The 20,128-nt window shown below is 37.2% G+C and overlaps 1 protein-coding gene across 1 annotated transcript in view; it reads right to left on the bottom strand.

Annotated features, from left to right (window-relative positions):
• Nucleotides 1-4,279: 4,279 nt before the first annotated feature.
• Nucleotides 4,280-20,128, bottom strand: part of MYLK (myosin light chain kinase) — an 81,060-nt gene continuing 65,211 nt past the window's right edge. Inside the window, 5 exon segments of the mRNA XM_015817598.1 lie at nucleotides 4,280-6,651; nucleotides 9,581-9,712; nucleotides 11,077-11,203; nucleotides 12,597-12,720; nucleotides 14,713-14,865. Coding sequence (XP_015673084.1) covers nucleotides 6,386-6,651; nucleotides 9,581-9,712; nucleotides 11,077-11,203; nucleotides 12,597-12,720; nucleotides 14,713-14,865 — 802 coding nt within the window. The 3' untranslated portion in view covers nucleotides 4,280-6,385.

Raw genomic sequence — 20,128 nt, 5'->3', positions numbered from 1 at the left:
CGCTAAGGCGCCGGGGCCTCTCCGCCGCCGGCCGCCGGCCTGCTGGGGCTGCGGGCTCCTGCTCCCGGAGACGCTCTCTGGCCGCCGGCCGCTCCCGCTGCAGCTCCCGGAGGTCGCCATGGCGCCGCTTCAACTGCTTCCCTGTGCCGGGGAGGGGAAGAGCGCGAGCCGAGCGCGCGGGGCGGGGCTTGAGCGAGGGGGCCACCCAGGAGGGCCTCGCCTTCCGCGGTGTCACGCGGCTCGCCCGGGGAGGTAGGAGAGAGGACGAGGCCCGCCTGGTCGGGGAAGAGGAGCACCCGTAGGGCTGCTGTCTGGGGCCGGAGGCGGAGCGGGTGCATCGGGAGCCTGCACGAAAAGCGCCGCGTAACCAGCCAGCCAGCAAACCGCAGCAGCAGCAGCTGTGAATCCGCGTCGTGCATTTTGGCTGGCTCAGCAAACCGTATTCTTCACCCCCGGCTTGATTCGGATTCGTTCCTTTTTTACGATCTTTCCGGCGTCTGTCATCTAGTGGACCAATAAGTAACAGAGTTGGAAGGGACCTTGGAGGGCTTCTAGTCCTAACCCCCTGCTCAGGCAGGAAATCTTATACAATTTCAGACAAATGGTTGTCCGATCTCTTCTTGAAAGCTTCTAATGTTGGAGCATCCACAACTTCTTGGAGGCAAGCCTCCCCAGATCCGAGATAAAAAAAAAGAAATAAGACTTTATTTATGGACGTATTTGTTTATTAAATTTATATGCCGTCCATCTCTGTTCGCGAAGTGACTCTTGAGTGGCTTACAATTGCAGTCGTAAATATTAAACTACTAAAAAGATTTATAGGAGACTTTGCCCGTCTTCCAGGTCTCCCTGATAAGGAAGAAACAACGTGGTTCCACCTATTTGCCGCAAGGCTGTTACCGGTATGAATGGACTGGTTTCTCCTGGGTGAGAGCCAGAGGGGCTGAGAGTTGGTGAAGCTGTAGTGCCTCCTGCAGCATAGCTTCTCTTCCCAGATTCCCTGTCTTTGATCTTCAGGGATTTGGTTTTTTTGCCCAATATGGAAAAATGCATACCACCGGAAGAAGAGGGGACCAAGGAAGCACTGGATGGTGTAAGATAAGATAAGATAACCTTTATTGTCATTTTTATACTGTGAGCACAATGGTACACATCAAAAATGAAATTTAGTTGCTCATTCTCAAAGTGAAACACATACATGACGCACACCTAAACATACTATGAACAACATATGTATAGACCCACATCCCTACATATACATAGCAAATAAATATTAAATATTGTCCATCTTGAATATATAACGGAAGGAGGAAGCTTGAGAGTTTGCAAGGTTAATGCTGTATGGAATGAAACTCTGGCTGAATCTGGATGTTCTGCTTCGGATACCACGAAGCCTCCTCCCAGAAGGTAACAAGGAAAACAGGTCATGAAGAGGATGTGTAGTGTCCCAGATTACAGACCCTGCTCAAGCAGCGCTTCTGTGCTATGTCCTGGATGGGAGGGAGGGAACTGCCAATGATCTTTTCGGCCATTCTCGCCACTCTCTGCACCGCCTTCCTGTCTGAAGCAGTGATGCCTCCAAACCAGACCGTAATGCTGTATGACAGGATTTTAATATGTACCACTGAATTACTAATAGACCCAGACAACACATTGCTTATTAAGTACTTATGATTGTAAAATTAGAAAATTAATGAAATATTTTTTTAAAAAATAGAAGGACTACTAGTGGAAAAGTCAGGCCTCTGACTTTTTGTCAGCTTGTTGTCCTAATAGCTAATGTCAAATCACGTTTCTTGTGGGAAATGTTGACACTAAATACATACCCCTCACAATTCTTTGTTCACTCTGGTGCATGAATAGAAATATCAAGCACTTGAGCATTTTATCTTCCAAAGAGGACATCTTTCCCGAAAGTACGCATTAAGAACTGCTGGAACTTAACAGAAGCTTTCATAATTTCCCAAAACTTTAGATTGCACGGAAATACTCTCCGAACTAGTTGCTGTGAAGATGTTTTGGGTGAGATTTTGCCATTATTTGTTTATACTCCCCCTTAAAGTTTTAAGAAGTGTAAAGTGATCTGATCCGAGGGAGAACGATTGGCCCAAAGTCACCCAGCCAGCTTTCATGCCCAAGGTGGGACTAAAACTCACCATCTCCTGGTTTTTAAATGCTGAATGGACTTTTGATTTGTATTTCATATATGTTCAAAAAGAGGGATGTGCAGTTATAGTTTAAATCTGGAAATTCCAGTTTTGAGCAGAGGAAAGGTATCCATGGAGTAGGTATCAATTTAAGTCTCTGTGCATGTATATGTGTGTATGGAAGTTCAAACTGCATTATAACTTGCAATAAAAATTTAACTTTGCATAAGAATGCCCATAGATGGCTAATTTAACCATAATTTATTCAGCTTGCCTTCAATTCAGAATATGCACAGCAATGACTGCTCTGAATTATCATATCAGTTTGCAATACAGTATGTCTCCTGAAAATAACTTTTCTCTCTTCCCCCACTTAGCACAACCCAGAGGGATATTGTGTAGGAAGAGAGAGAACTACACAAGCAATTCTGTGCTTTTTGAAGACAGAACAGTTGGAAATGGAGAAAAACGAACACTTAATATCATACAGTTCATACTTCTTAATGAAGAACTGTCACAAATAAAATTCATGCAGAATTGTTCTGCCTTTTTGACCCTACCTCCTCAAGAATAAACACTGCAAAAATTAGCTATTTTGCAACATGCTCACAACTGTTAAACCAATGGATGACAAGGAGAAGTTTGGGGGAAGAGATTAAGCATTTGCATCCATTTAAATTGTTTTTGTTTTACAACTTCAGAAAATACATTGAGTTGCCCAGGGGGAAATGACTTTTTAAAGTCAAAATTGCAAACTGAATTCTTCTTAAAAATATTTTTCCCCCTTCTTGGCACTTATTCATTCCTTCACAGTGCTGAATACCAGTAAATAGCAGTCATGGAAGAGAAAGTAGAAGCAAACCCTCACACACCACCCAGAAGTTGGTAGATGACTCTTGTCATACTCCAGAAGATAATAATAGCAATAGCACTTAGATACTGCTTCACAGTGCTTTACAGCTCCCTCTAAGCGGTTTACGGAGTCAGCATATTGCCCCCCAACAATCTGGCTCCTCATTTTACTGACCTGGGAAGGATGGAAAGCTGAGTCAACCTTGAGTCGGTCAGGACTGAACTCCTGGCAGTGAGCAGAATCAGCCTGTAATACTGCATTCTAACCACTGCGCCATATATCGTAATAATATAGGCTGTATGGGAGAGAAAAGGGGGAATGGAGGAAAAAAGAATAAAAAGTCTAGGAGGTGGAGGGGGGGGGGAAGAGATGCTGAAGTGAGTTAGAAGGCAGTGGGCAAAAAAAGAAAAAGAACCAAGGCAAAAAGACCAAGGAGAGAAGGCCATCATTTTTAGGCTAGAATAGTTCTATTTCCTCCAGCAGGTTGTGTCAAGTGCAAGAAATCAGGAACCAAAATAGAGTTCAAAAGTATTACAAGTTTATTTCATGCTACCTATACACAAAGAATCTGATCTACTAACAGTCAAGGTGAATTGGTGCCAGATAAGTCAACAGAAGAGGGGGCTGGATTTAAGTATCTTATGGGGGTGTAGAGACTCCAAACTGATGATGCATTTGACCACCACCACCCAGGCTCAGCCTGGTCATCTCCTAAAGATTGTCCCCCTTTCCCTCGCCTCTGCCATTTCTTCCCATTTCACCTTCCATCCTTTTTGGGGACCTGCAAATAGCTCCACAGGATGCAAAGAAAGCTGACTAGAATGGGTCTCAAGGCAGGAGGTTCATATGTTATTTTTCTGATCTTTTAAGATTTTTTTAAATTAAGCATGTTGAAAAAAATCTTATTCTTTTCTCCAAAAATGTTAAACAAAGTAAGAGTGCTTTGTTTGCCTTCAAGCAAACATTTCAATGCTTATAGATTTTTAAAAAAGAGAACTGTTAGTAGAATCATTTTGCAAACAAACACAACCACTTGTACGAGTTAAAAAGATTCATGGGCCAAGAGGAATAATTTTAGTTTTCAGATGAATTCACCAAATTTATATGCTTTTACAACTTAATATCTATTGTCTAGATAGAAAGTTATATCAGCCTGGGTCATGCAAGCAGTATAATTTAGACATTTATCAGGGAGCGGTAAACTAAAGTTCTCAAACATTTACCCTGGGTCAAGAAACAAATGAACAAAAGAGCTTAAATTGAACAAATGAACTAGTGGTAACATGCTTTGTGATATGTATTTATTGAGAAACTGTGAGTAACTACAGCTGTAGTGTTCTCGAATATTCCCTCTTTAAGACACCAGAAAACATTAGCATATTTTTTTTAATTAAGATATACAAAAATACACCCTATTGTTTTCTTAACACATTGAAAACATGTGAAAAAAACGCCTTGTATGCACTAAATAATATTAAAATTGCCTTATAACAAATGTGTGGCAAACTGGCAATGACTGTGCTTTATTATAACAAAAGTTTCTCATCCACTTAAAAAGAGGACATGCTGATAACCTCAACTAAGAAACAGCGAAAGCAGTAATAAAAAAAAAACCCACAGCAAATGTGAGCAAATATCATAAATGGAATTCTGAATATCTGCATTCCAACAGGCAGACAAGCAAATACAGAACATGTAAGACCACCGTAATAAAATCAAACGTTCTAAAAATACTGTACGTATCTATATTGAAGTATACTTAATTTTCCTCTTCTGCCTTGAGAAGCTAATGCAAAATTTGTTCTCTGTGTTCTTTAATGAAGCCAATGGTTATGCTGAAAATATTTGCATCTTGCACAAAGAAGTGGAGAAAAGCCTCATAGTTGGAATGATGCATTAAGTGTAGACAGGTAATGTTAGGTGTTCTGAATGACAGCTGTGAAAGGAAAGCAACACGGAAAAATCTGAATGTGTTAATCAGTTTGGAAGAAGGTACGTATTTTTTAGCCATCAGGTCTCTCTGTTTGCATGTATTTGTTTACCAGGAAGTCATCAACTTTATAAATATTGAGTTTGTGTTTATTGGAACCGGTAGAGAACCTTGTAATCTAACTCTTCTTTCTGACTATCCAGTTTCTAGCAACTATTTCTAATAAGAACAAAGTAATGATACAAATAAACCTGAGTTGCAGAACACAGGCATTGATGTTTCACAATATACAAGTCTACATGTCAAAACCACATCCTTTTACTTTGTTCTGATAAATAAAGTGACATATTTTCCTTTTGGCATTCAGATTAGTGCTGCAAATAGAAATCTGCAATCAGGACAAAGAGTATTAATTATGATTTCTTTCTGTCCTTCAAAAAAAAAAAAAAGCCATTCAGTACCAAATGAGCTTATGGTGAGGCAACCTGGCATGACAATAGATTCATCTTTCACCACAGCAGGGTTAATGTAGGATTTTAGCCAACACACCAAGTGTGTTAACCAACTTGGTTGCAAATTGTACCTGCAGCTTTTTCTTATTCTTTCATTTTTGCTCTTACTGTTACCATGATGATCACAATAGCATACAACCCACTAAGAAAATCCACTGCTGCAAAGAAAAATAGGGAAACTGTGTTTCATTTTCTAAACAAGATAATTACATTTATCTGCTGAATTGTCAAGCTGTTCTGCCCAGACTCAAAACTGTTATTAGTTTTATTTCAGGGAAAACTGTAATAATTTACTCTAAAATGGAGGTTTTCTGAGCTGAATTTACAAATAACACTCAAGGGGAAAGTTAAGAAAGACACAAAATACTTTTAATGGGATGCCACTGGTGTGGAAAAAAACAAAAATTGAACATGGTAACCTGTTGCAAAGATGCCTTTGAGATAATTATAATTATCTATATTTAGTGTCTGTTTGATAAGAGAAGCCAATTAGAGTCCAAGGGTACATCCCATCAGGAAACTTTGTGTGTGTGACTCTTGTACTTCCAGTAGGCCCCTTGCAGGTAAATTTTTACTGCTCCAAATGTACTTCATTCATACCTACATCAAGGGTGTCACAGAACACCAAAGATGCACTTTTGCTAGCTGTATCGCTTGATGAAACAATTAGTATACTTATCCAGTTCCCCTCTCCTGATCATATGTTTACAAAAGAAATGGTTGATTCTAGAAGATTAGCTTCATATGGTATGTTCACATTCGTTGTTGGGCTATGCAACTGATGCTTTAACTTAAACTAAATCCAAGCACAAAAGCCAACTAAAGTGCTTGTTAATTCAAGTTAATGCCCATAAATAAAACAAACAGGTGTCAGTCACACTGCTGATGAAACAAATCAAGAAAATATGACCTAATGTCACACTACATGAGCATTAAAGAGTCTTCAACTGAGTGATTTTTCTCTTCTGTTGATTCATTCTTCTTCTTCCTCTTCCTCTTGCCCCATCGTTTCCACAATAAGTTCTGCTGTACAAGTTGATTCTCCCAAACAGTTAATTGCCTTGCAAGTGTATTTGGCATCGTCATCCCCACAAACTTCAGAAATAGTCAAAGAGCAGTTGCCATCTTCATCATAATCAATCTGGAAGTGTCGGGATTCCTTGATAGATTGCTCATCTTTGTACCAAATCACTTCTGGGTCAGGGTAACCTGAAAAATACGATACCAAAGTGAAGATATTTTATTTGTAAAAATGTTTTAACTTACTTTTAAGCAATAAGTGTTGAATATAAAAAAGAAATAGACAATCACTTGAATTTGCCATTTAAAAAACAGGCTATGGTGGCCTAGGGATGTAGACGTGCATCTAGCCACTAAGTTATTTTTAACAGTGAATAGTGTACAAAAAGTGCAGTTCAAACGGAGGTTTTAGAGTAAGTCCAATTCTAAGAAATTGCAGGCCACGTAAGAGGATCCTGTGGAATCTTCTTTTTTTTATAAATATTTTATTAATTTCCTAATTTTACAATCATGAGTACTTAATAAACAACGTGTTGTCTGGGTCCATTGGTAATTCAGTGGTACTTATTAACTTTCTCAGTCTAGTTCCAATACTACACCATCCAGTGCTTCCTTGGTCCTCTCTTCTTCCGGTGGTATGCATTTTTCCACACTGGGCAAATACAATTCTTGTTATTGTTAATACATATACAATTAAATATAGACATCTTCATCACATTTTTCTGGTATTATACATAATATCTATAGTGTCAGTTTATAATATCTTTTCTAGCCAGAACATATCTCAATTGTATTTTCACTTAAAATCCATTTGTTCAATCAATATCCCCACTTTTTAAAAAAATTAATTTCCCATCAATATTCAAAATATCTCTATCGCTTATAATTTTCTCATAATAAATTACATTTGGGTAACCAAAAGCTTCCTATTCAAACCCTTTTAAAATTTTCATATTTCCCATCTCATAACAAAATATAATATTCTAGTTACAGATCCTATCCATCTAATTATAATAATACTTTTATTTCTAACAGTTATGTATTTCCTTAACCATATTCAAACATCTGTTTAATAGTATAATAACGCATCTAATAGGTCAGAGCCTCTATTTTTTTCAGTCTTACTCTAGCTTTCTTCCTTTGCCAAATAACTTTCCAAATCAGTACATTTGAATCATCAAGTAGTTCTTCCTCTGTTTTTGTATATATTGTTTGGAATGAGGAAGTGAATTTGATTGAAGTATTTTTTGGAAGAACGCTCAACCCGTTTATATTCATTAAACAGCCTCCATCCTTCTCCTTCAGTTTTTCTTTTCATTTCTTGTTTGTCAATATTCAGCATTTCTCTTAACAGCTTTATCATCCATTTGATCAGCTCTTCTTCCTTATCCTCAAATATGTTTTTCTGGATTACTAGTTCCTTCTTTGTAGTCATTATCTGGACATGTAAGTTTAGGTTAGAAAATTGTTCTTTTATCTCATTTGCGTTATTTTTAGTTTCATCATAAAATAAAACAATTGTCTTTTGGATTGATTTCAACATAGAAAGAATTTTTTTCTGAGATTCATTAACATTTTCTTGTTGGTATATCAAGCTGGGGGCTTCGGAGACAAGTGTTAAAGATGTTTTTTTACCATTTGCGGCTAAGTATGGAACACCTGTTTTGTTTTTGTATGTAGTATTTATAGTCCAATAGGGTCCCCAACACAGATAAGCAGCCCAAGAGTTTTTTTCCCCTTTTCCCAGCTGCAGTCTGTAAAAGTGAAAATTTCCAGGAACAACAAAGAGTGTTATCTAAGTCCAGGCTTCAAGCCAAGTTTCCTTTAAGCATAATAAATTGTAGTGCTGTGATTCACCATTAGATGTCATTGACACCGTCTTCCAGCTTTCCAAATCCAAGCCTATTTTACAGAGTTTCAAATATCTTTTCTAAAAAAAAGTCTCAAAGGTACTTTTAGTCCCCAAATTTCAAAGCTATATATCTGTTTTAATTCCAAATTGATCTTGTAGTTTTCTCTATTTTCCCCCAAAGCAATTAATTCGCCACTTTACTTTTCCTGAGGGAGCGGGGCAAAAACTTCCCTTTCCTCTCTCATCAGGGAGGATTCTTTGCTTTGAGCATTCTTTTTCCAGGAAAGTAGTATTAAGGTCATAAAAAGAGGATAAAGTTTCACCCAGTTCCATCCACGTTGGTCAAAAATTGCTAGTTAGTGCTTCGGTTGTCAGCAGCTTCTGACTGGCCTCACGAATGTAGCCAGTCTTTCCTCCACCAGTTTGGAGGGCTTCCTTGGATCCAGCGGAAAGGTCACTGCCCCTTTGTGATCGAAGAGGGTCCCCTCCTTGTTTATCGCCTCTCTGGGGTGACTTTTGAGCCTTTTTAGGGTCCCCAGTGAAGTAAAATCGAACGTGGAAGACAGAGCCCCATCTTCCTGCGTCCGTAAGGCCGCGATGCCTAACCGGAAGGTCTCAGGATCCTGTGGAATCTTCATAATCCAGATGCCCCTCTTTAACACTCGGCTCCCTTCAACTGCTGCATAGTTTATTAACAAATATGGGCATAAACTCAGTAAAAACAAGATAACTACCATGTGAAATGTAAAGTGGATAGATGTATGGTGGCTTTAGAGTGACTATATATGGTTTTAAAATGCTAACAGTGCAATTTTATACTCACTTACCTGTTACACGTGTACTCAAGATTTCAGCCAGAGTCCAACAGTGACTATTCCATGATATGTCTTAGTTGTACAATTATAGTTACATAGAGACTCTAATGTCAATCAATGTATACATTTGTGGGTCTGCAGTTCCTGTTAGTACCCAATTAATTTGAAACAGGCAGATAAACACACAACATCTTCTTTACATGGCAGCCCTCTCAAGGTATGTTAAGGTAAATCAATAACTAAAAACCAGATTTGGTCATTGATATACTGAATAAAACTGTGTTTAAAATGGAATTCTATCTTCTAGCTCATCCAGAAAATGAGAATTAGAACTGGCAGATAAGATAACTCAAATTGCAAGAAGATAAAAAATACTAAAACACCAACACCAAAAGGAATGTGATAGCTGAAGATAGCTGAAGATGAAGTCTTCTAAAATAATGAATAATACCTTCAATTTTACAGTCAAATCTAGCAGCACTGTCTTCCACAACTTCTATATCTTGAATTGTTTTAGAGAAATAGGGCTTCACATGAGATCTTTCTTCATCAACTGCTTCTAAGAGAGAGCTGGCTGTTTCATCTAGGAAAAACAACAACACAGTTTTGCTTTATCACAGAACAATTGTCTAATAATAATTCTTACAGCCTAATAAATGTCAAAGCTTGTCTTTCAGCCACAACACAGCATTTCACGGAAGTCTACTTTATATTCTTTCCATGGTAATCTTTAATGGCTGCTAATCTAGAATTCAAATAAGACTATTTTATTCTTTTTGGGATAATACATGTGAGAAAGCACCATGGATACTATAGACTAGATACATCCATGCAGTTCAAACATCAGTTGTGGTAACAGGACAATAGCAATAGCAATAGCACTTATATACTGCTTCACAGTGCTTTACAGCCCTCTCTAAGTGGTTTACAGAATCAGTGTATTGCCCCCAACAATATGGGTCATTTTATCGACTTCGGAAGGTTGAGCCAACATTGAGCCGGTGAGGATCAAACCCCTGGCAGTCAGCAGAATTAGCCTGCAATACTGCATTCCAACCACTGCGTCATAATGCACATATATCATAGACTTGGAAGGAGCCAAATGTTTATTGAAATTAACTTCTTGCTCAAACCAGCCCCTTGCTTAAGCAGAACTTAAATTTAAAGTATCCCAGACAGATGATTATCCAGTTTTGTTTGAAAACACTCAGAGAAAGAGGATGCATCAATTATCTGGGTTCTATTGTCAAATTACTCTATACTATTACAATTAACAACAAACAAAAATCAGAATTAGAATCTCATTTCCTGAAACTTAAAACCATTATCATATCTTGCACCTTAAAGCAATGAAGGACAAATTGGAGCCTTCTACATGACACTTCTTATCATATGATACTTTTAAAGCACTTCACAGTATCTTCTCAAGGCTAAACATTCCCAGTTCTTTCTACCTTTTTCATAGAACTTAACTTCTATCCCCAGATCCCCATTGCTGCCCTTCTTTAAACTTGTTCCAGTGTGTGGTATGGTTGCTCAGAAAGGAACAAAATACTCAAGATTGGATCTGACCCAAAGTCATAAAATGTTAATTTATTATTTCCTGTGATTTGAAAGTTATATAACTGTTGACACAATCTTAAACAACTTTTTAAAGGCATACTATAGAGATGGTTTATATTCAGTATATAATCAACTAGCATTTTGGTATCTTTTTCACAGGTACTACTGCCAAGCTGACATTCCCCCATTCTACATTTGCATTTTTCTATTGCTTTTATGTGTGTCTCCGTCAAATTTCATTTCCAATCTAACACATTGGCCATTCCACCCAATTCTGTTGCTTTGGACGTCAATATTCATAATCTTCTGCCATCGTGCTCAAAGTTAGAAAGACTATGGTATACTGCTATACAGAACCTCCACTTCATATCAGAATTTCCATACCTCCAACTTCAATCTCTGCATTAACAGGGCTGGTTGGTGAACTTGAAGAGGACTTCCGTCCACTCAGGCCAGAAATCATTGCCATAGAAGACAGTCTTCCTATGGCACGAACAGCATTCCCTGTTTTCTGTAACATAACCAAGAAATGCTGATGAATTTCTTCTTACTATACCTTATTTTTGACATATTTGTAAAAGAAGCAAAAGATTGAGAAAAATACAATGGTTCTATTTAGTGCACTGAAAGCAGACTCTAGAGATGGGAGTCCAATAAAAGTTGACCCAGCGAATGGAGGGTGACAAGTGTCCACTAAAGATTTCAACCATAGAACTCTTGAGCAAATTGCATTATGGGCTGGCAAGGAAATCTGTGAAGCAGCTGGATTTTTAGGAATTTCCCCTCTCACAGGAACAGAGGAAGGAATGAAAATCAAAAAGGGCAAATCAATAGTGAGTACCCGCACAAATGAAGGAAAAAGTTACAAGCCAAGTTTTAGAATGGTGTAATCACTACGCCTCGCTTTCCCCTTTGTTACAGCCATAATAGAATATTGAAAAAAATCTTATTAATTTGTTTAAAATAACAAATAAAAAAACCTCTGAATACCTCCACAATTATCTCAGGAGAATTTCTTATAAGAATTCCGAAGTACAAATTTGATCAAAGCCAACATGATCATTAATCTGTTATAATTAAATTACATATATTACTAGAAAAGAATATAAGTTACATATATTTACTTTAAGGACAGGGATGGAATAAGGCAATTTAAGAATGTCCCTCCTTTATCCTATACAGGTAGTCCTCAACGTATGACCACAATTGAACCCAAATGCTAAGTGAGACATTTAAGTGAATTTTGCCCCATTTTATGACTTGCCACATTTGTTAAGTGAATCACTGCAGTTGTTAAAATAGTAACATGGTTGTTAAGTAAATCTGGTTCCCTCATTGACTTTGCTTGTCAGAAAGTTGCAAAAAGTATCACATAACCCCAGGACACTGCAACTGTCATAAATATGAACCAGCTATCAATCATCCGAATGTAAATCACATGACCATGGGGATGCTGCAATGGTCATAAATGTGAAAAATGGTCATAAGTCACTTTTTTCAGGGCCGTTGTAACTTCAGACTGTCACTAAATGAACTGTTGTAAGTTGAGGACTACCTGTAATAGCTTTCCTGCAAAAGATGCATTGTTTTCTTGAACAAAGGGCCTTTTATTTTCATCTGTCTTCCAAATTCATGCACTTGAAGATAGAAGATACAAAGAATTTGTTTCATATGTTCTTGATCACTATGTTTACCTGCCCCAAAGATGCTGTTTCAAAAGGCAACTGGACTTTCTTTGTTTTTTCTTGAAGACATTTCGCTTCAGTTCTGAACTGAAGAAGCTTCTTGGATGAGAAGCGAAACGTCTTCAAGGAAAAACAAAGGAAGTCCAGTTGCGTTTTGAAAAAGCACCTTTGGGACAACCATGACCTGGATGACTGAGAATCTCCATAGACATAGGTTACCTGCCATTTTCTTCTAGCCATGTATTTTTTCATCCTATCTTTGGAGAGTTTTTTGGCTTCCATGTGTTTGGTGTCTTTTTGCAGCCATGGATGCTGTAAGCACTGAGTACAATTCAAGCGGTCCCTATGAGTAATAGAGATAATAGCTATTATACTTACATAAATAAAACTTGGATTTTATTTAGCTTTGTATTTGATAATATGGCTCATTAGACTGCAGTTTTATTCAGTTTGTTTCAATATTGGGCATGGGACTTTTAATAAGTACATAAAAAGTGAAAGAAATAAATATAGTATATTTTGATTTCAATTTTTTTTTTGGTTAAATATTTTGTAAGTTTACTTTGTGTTTTAATTACATTTTTAATATTTGACTAATCTTTTGAAGTGTAAGATTAAAACTATTCCCAATGTCTCAGATGTTTTATTTCTAGCATTATGTTAGACTAGAAAGCTGTTTGCTTACTTGAGGGATAATCTTTTTACATTGGGGATATGGCCACCTAGAGTCATAAGGGCCTCCAACATTCCTTATAAACGCTGACTTTGGCCATACGCTTGCAGATGGCATAGGGCACTAATTGACTGCGGGGCAGAGAACTACCTTAAGTAAGCCATGAGATGGGATCCAGTAATATGAATAATACATCATTTAAAAATTAATTTTAATTCACAGAGGGATAAAAGATTTATGCCTTTGGAATATTATGATAAAAAAATCTAAATTTAGCTCTTAAAAACCTCTGCTGTAAAGTATTTGAATGTTTCATTATTGTGTTTCCTATTTCTTATTCAGATGTATGTTATTACTTTTTGATATCTTTGGAGCAATAAAAATGGCAACTACCATCTTTTTCTTAGAAACAGTCTACATTTGTTACCTATTAACACATTATTTGTCACTAAGTTTTTTCATAACTGCTGTGCAGAAGCAAAGAAATCATGTAATGAGAAAAATATTATTCATTCTGAAAAAAAATCTTATGTTATAGATTACATCATATTTTTAAACCCCTATATCATGGGTGGAAATGCAGCATTTATCATCTATATGCAGCTTCCAGACTTCTTTTTGTAGGCCACCCAGATTCTCTGGATTATGCTGCCAAAATTAAAGTGGCATTCATTTTGAAGCTATTTTGTAATCCCACAAATCAACAACAAGAACATGGGGAAAAGGTGTGAGTTTCAAACATGCACACAATTGTCCCTAGAGGTTTGAAGTTTTAAAAAAAAATTTAGATCAGTCAGTGCAAGGTCCACATACAATATCACATTCACTGAACCCCACAATTGCAAAAGTCCTTGGAGGTCTTCTAGTTCAAACCCCTGCCTAGGACTGGGATCTAAATTAAACACATTAAACTACATTTCATATGTAGTTATCCATGTTAGGAATAAAATAATTAAACTACACATTGAGATAAGCATTTTTGTGGGGATGCATCTATCTGCATATTTCTATGATTGTTCTCAGTAAAAAAAAAAAAAGTTTAGTTGTCCTAAATAGGTATGCTCATCGCTTGACTGCTTGTGTGGAAAAATGCCAATAAATTACTAATCTAAGCAAACCTGAAATATCCAAGACATTTTTTTCTAAATCAACTTCCCTTGATTTACAAACTATGTGGGCATCAGTGTTCAGATGGAAGGCTTATGGGGCTAGCAATTATTTAAAGGAGTAATGTAAAACTACTAGAATGTAACTCTTTCCTTGACCTGCTCTTTGCAATTCCCACACAAGCCACTGTTAGCCAAGTTGAATGCTAATACATCTGGAAAGCAATGGACTGGAATAGGAAATGTTAAAAATATTCATACCTTATGAGTCACTACAAATTTATAGGGGAGAGTTGACTTTATTAATTGTATTTATTTATTAGGGTTTATAGGCCATAGTTTGGGATTATTAGATCAGTTCCAGAAAGGCAAAGTGAACATAGACATGGGTCTAAATTCATCATGTACATTAAATCAGTGCAGAAGTACCACAATAAAGATACCTCTTACGCAATTATGCTTGGGAAAAATAGTATAAGAAGTTTTTCCAGGAGGACAGTCATTATACATTCATATTATAGTATGCAAACATTGTATGAATGTAATGTATATTTACTTCATATCTTTCTTTAGAAGGTTGTTTATGAAGTCTTTAGCATCATCTGATATCTCATCAAAAGCTTCGTCATCAAAGTCCCAGGTGGCTGAGGTAACATTGGCTAAAGTTTCATTGTCATTATCACCCATGAAAGGGGAAAGTCCACTGACCCTGAAATTTAAAATGAAAACAGTGAATGTTAACATTTACTTGAGAGTGTTGGTACCTTCTGAAGGAATAAATTATTTTTAAAAGCATACATGGTTTGCAAATATGTAGATTCAATGATTACATACAAGAAGGCACAACCTTAGAAATACGTTCTCAAAAGAGTGGAACAGCTTGATAAACCAAATATTTGCTATACTTAAAGCAGAACTGATGTAATTCTCAATAAGATTTCAATATAACTCAATACTTTAAACTGAAGAAAAAATAAGGTGGGAAAGTTTTTGAAATCTATAGAAGCAGTAAACAAAATGAACAGTTCCATTATTTAGTCATTAGAGGGAGCCAGTAATCTAGAGGTCTTTTAAAAGAAAATCAGTAATTTTTGTTTTGTTTTAAAGGGTATATTAGTGGAAGGGAGCTTGTGATCTAAAAATAAAAACATTAATTTAGAATGTAGAATAAATGCATGTCATTACAAGCAACCCTTGACCGAACAATGTCTATATAATACTTAGGTTTGTTTTATTTGCAGAACAGTAGTTGTGCTACTCTTACAGAATATGCAATGCAAATTTAGTTCAAAGTATTGATGAAAAAGTATGCGTGCTCTAGAATTATATGTGAAAATTTTGTTGCATGGTTTGAAAAAAAAATCCAAGTTCAGTTCTACAGTATACAGTTATCACAAATGCTATTAAACAAAAAGTACTATAGATTTCACTATTTTATTGTGTAATGTGCTTTAGGAAACTTATTGAAACAATTAGGCTGGCAATGTAGAAAAATGACATAGTAACAAACTGTCTCTCCAACATCAGAAACACAACTGATCAGGAAATTAATTGGAAAAGGTATCTTCTGTGAACACGTTCAAGTTTAAAAAAAAATCCCATCCTCTCCTTCATTGATTTCTCTTTGACACCGAGCAGACTTTTTTCCCTGATAAGCACTGAATCTTCAACTTGCTAAGCTAACTTCATTTTAATTGAGCTCACTGCTATATTAGCTTATTAATGCATTTACCTAAGCCATTTTGAGTCATTTCAAGATAGAAAAGCTGGAAAACATAATAACTGCTAAACCTCATTTCAGAATATGAGTCAAAGAATGTCCCATCAATTCACTCTGGATCTACAAGACCATAGAATAAGATACAAAGAATAAAGCTTTCAATTTATTGCCTTGAAAATAATGGTAAGAAAAACAGTATTCCTTATCTATTTTGGGAAGGAATAGAGAGTTCAAGAATGGAATTTGCTGGCATGTCTCATTTTTTCCACAGATGTCTGTAACCTTGATCTGTGATCTCTATTTTATTCAATAGTGAAACTGTATCTAATAGCAAAACAAAGCAGTATTTGTTTATGGAAACTATTTCCTTTCTGCAGTCTCATTGTCATAATGAAAATGAACAGCAACCTTTAAGGAAAAAGTAATTTGGAGATGAAGGTATGCAGTTACTTAGAGCTAATATTGAGCTGTTTATTGGAAAGGTTTTTTTTAGCTACTTAGACTCAGCATCTTCTTGGTATGGTATGCATAAACTCAGTCATACCTTAAAAGTCTCTGACAATTCTACTTTTACTGGGCAATTACAAAATGATGTGTTGCCCTTTCAATAATGCTAGAATGAAATCAAGATAGCCTCCGTATTTACATTATTCTCATTTATACCATCTGAGACTACTCAGCTCTTCCAAGATGGTATATGGAGAAACTCAAGACCTAAGTAGTGGACATATTCCTGGGCTTTCAGCTTGGCACTCTACAGCAGGGCTTTTCAACCGGTGGTATGCGTACCATCTGTGGTACATTGGCACCTGGCAGGTGGTACACGACCATCCTAGTGGGGAAGGGAAATGAGCTGAACTGGCGGAAGCACCGCACAAGCCTGAGCAAGATATGGCTGGAGCTGCAGGGCTGTCAGGGCTCAGCAGAAGTGCCAAGATCAGTGCCGGATTCCAGCTCTTTCCTTCACGGGGAAGGGAGTAGGAGGGGGGATGAGGCTTCATGTTCCTCAAATCTGGGGCAAAGCAAAGCAACAGGAACCAGAAGTTGCCAATCGCCTGGCTGACAGTGGCGGGCTTGGCTGCACTGCGCTGGAAGCGCAAGGCAGAGGTGCCCTGAAAACGGACCGGAGGGAAAGCAGAGCAAAAGGGAAATCTGAAACCACCTCCCCCCCCAAAAAAACCGACCTCCGGACAGCCTTTTCCCCTCCTTTCTGAACGCCCTGATGGTCCCCTGTGATGGGCAAGGAGGGCAGTGAAAGGAGGGGGGCGCCGCCTGCTATGGGGACTTCGACCTGTACTTCATTTTGGACAACTAAGTGGCCAGGCGTCGCAGCAGCTGTGCAGGATGAGGCTGGGCTGCACGGGGCGCTTCATTTTGGGAAGGAGCGCAGCAGCCCTGGCAGTTTTTCAAAACTCCACAGCAGTTTTTTCCCCTCAGGGAAAGGGAGAGGTTTCCAAGCTGAGCCATGGCTGGCTCAGGAATTCTGGGAGTTGAAGTCCACAAGTCATAAAAGAGCCAAGGTTCCCCACCCCTGGTTTAAGATCTCTGAACTCCAGAGTCAATTTGAAACTTGCTCCATGGCTGTGATGGATTATTGATTCAATCAATAATTAGAAGTTAGCATCTACATAACCATGAAAAAGAAATATCTTTGGGAAATATTAAACAGGCAGGAACAATAGGAAAAGAGGTGGAAAACCTAGCCCCAGAAACCAACTATTACAAATACAAAAGGCTGCTCCAAAAGAAACATCCATTTCCCTCAAAAAATAAAAGTACCAGAGAAGAGAGTTGTTTTTTTTCTCTCTCTCTCTCTCCTCTCTCTTCCTCCCCTCCCCAGCTCAGTTAATAGCCTTTGGCAGATAACCAAGAAACACGAAGCAAAAGAAACAATGTAGTGATAAACTAAAAGGAAGCTGTTGGTCAAGTTTTTGACACCTTGCTAGGCGACTGGTGGTACTCGGATATTGCCATATCCTAAAAGTGGTACAATGGGTAAAAAGGTTGAAAAGCCCTGCTCTACAGAGTCCACAACAGTTGTATGAGAAGGGTCTCAGAGAGTGTGAGTACCTTTTCCCTTAAGATACTCTACTCTCGTGTCAAAAGATCACTGTGCAAAATGTGCAATCTATAAAAACTCTTGATATGTATAAACTTGTATTAGCTCAATGCAAATTGAAAATTTACACTACTCTTTTTTTTTTTTTTTCAAATATAAATTTTTATTATTTTCATCATAAAAAAAAAGCACATCACAGATACATCACAATGTAAAAACCCCTACCCCCCACCCCCCACCCGGACTTCCCAAACCTAATCCCAGGATACTATTCAACTAAAAGTAAACTAGTATTAATATCCCTAACTCCACAAAGTATTATTCTACATAAGTAGGTGAAATATATATATATATATATATATATATATATATATATATATATATATATATATAAAGTTTTTATCTAAAAACCTAAATTATATTCCACCATTCTATGCTTATTTTGAATATAAACAATCCATCTTCTCCATATTGATAAAAATTGTTCATTTGAGTGATCCTTCAAATAAGCCGAAATTTTTGCCATTTCAGCAAGATGCGAAACCTTCAATCTCCAGTCCTCCATTGTAGGTAAAACTTTACTCTTCCAATNATACCTAGGAGAAACAACTGAGGCAAGAAAAAAATTCTTCTTTTAAAAACTTGCTGTAGATTCCACCATAGTTTTATCCAGAAGGCCTTAATAACCTTGCAAGTCCACCACATGTGAAAAAAAGTTGCATCTTGTTGTCCACACCTCCAGCACTTGGATTCATAGTTCTCATAAATGCGAGACATAGTTGCAGGATCCAAAATTTACACTACTCTTATATACCAAAAAATAGTGCTGATTTGGGGATCAGCCTGTTTTTTGCCCCAAGAGCAAAGTATTTATAATCCTTTACCCCTATCTTTTCCCTTATGTTTTTAGGAAATCATCCATCTTTCCTTGCACAATATAAAGGATGTGGAAAAATTAGTACGCATACGTAACTACACAAAAACTCTGGATTTTTCCCAACTGAAATAGAGTAATGCAGTTTTACTTCTTTGACCTCCCTTACTATTTGCTGACCGATAATATTTGCTTCATTATGTTTTATCCTTGAGCTCGTACGCTTTTTTAAGTGTAAGCTTCACTATTGTTCATCCAAAAAAACATATAATGGCTCATTACATGCTAATGTAACATCTAGATGTGATTTTCTGCTAGAAAACTCAGAATTGCTTTCCAATACAGCGTTCTGTGGAAACTATAATCTAAACACTCCTCTGGAGGTAGAAAACTAATATTGGTTTCAATCATTTTAATTCTTGAATGGAAGGTCATTTCATTTTCCCTGACTAGGATCTACATTTTAGAAAAGTTTTTAGTAGGATTTCCTTTCATCCGCTGGCTCCAGGAAGGAAGTTACTTCTTCGTTTTCCATAACAAGGTCCAGGGCTTTTTTTTTGTCACAGAACGCCCAGAACGGAGTTCCGGCACCTTTTTCGGATGGAACCTTGTAGGGTAGGCAAGGCGGGTTGTATGACATGTGTGAGTTCCGGCACCATTTTTTTTTTTTTACAAAAAAAGCACTGACAAGGCCAGTCCCCAGAAAAGTTGGGAGGGTAAAGAAACATGTTTATAAATTTTATCAAGACCCTGAGGAAAAGAGGTCTATCTCAGTTCAAGGGCATTGGGAATAAAGTGGATATGTCATTTAAGTGGAAACAACATGTCTCAAGATTCAATTACTTTGCAAACTTATGAACTAGCTCTAAAACAGGGGTGTCAAACTGCCGGCTCGCGGGCTGGATGCGTCATGCCAAAACCACACCCACCCATTGCTGGCAATGGAAAAAAAGTCGCAATATGTCGTGACATGTCACGTGACGTTGCGAGTTTGACACTCCTGCTCTAAAGAAGATTATTAATTTTGTCCTGAATGTCAGAAAATCATGTAACTGCAAGACTTTAATGATCAGAATTAACAAAAGAAAGAGCCTCTAAATTGAAAAGCAATAAGGAAACTGTAGATTCAGACTCAGTTTAAAGGTAGTTTTAGGCAACTGTAAAATTCAATTAAGACTAACTGGAATAATTTATATATTATGACTAGGATAACAATATATATCCTTCCATAAGTCTTAAAAGGACATTAACATACTTACAAAATGTGATTTAATTAAGTTTTTATATTCTGGGAAGTTTTTATGTTTAAAGAGCATGAA

Source organism: Protobothrops mucrosquamatus, unplaced genomic scaffold (genome assembly GCF_001527695.2).
Source record: "Protobothrops mucrosquamatus isolate PMUCROS unplaced genomic scaffold, P.Mucros_1.0 scaffold606, whole genome shotgun sequence".
Taxonomy (NCBI): Eukaryota; Metazoa; Chordata; class Lepidosauria; order Squamata; family Viperidae; genus Protobothrops; species Protobothrops mucrosquamatus.
Note: the sequence above shows the minus strand (reverse complement) of the source record. Positions and strands in the feature narration are given on the sequence as shown.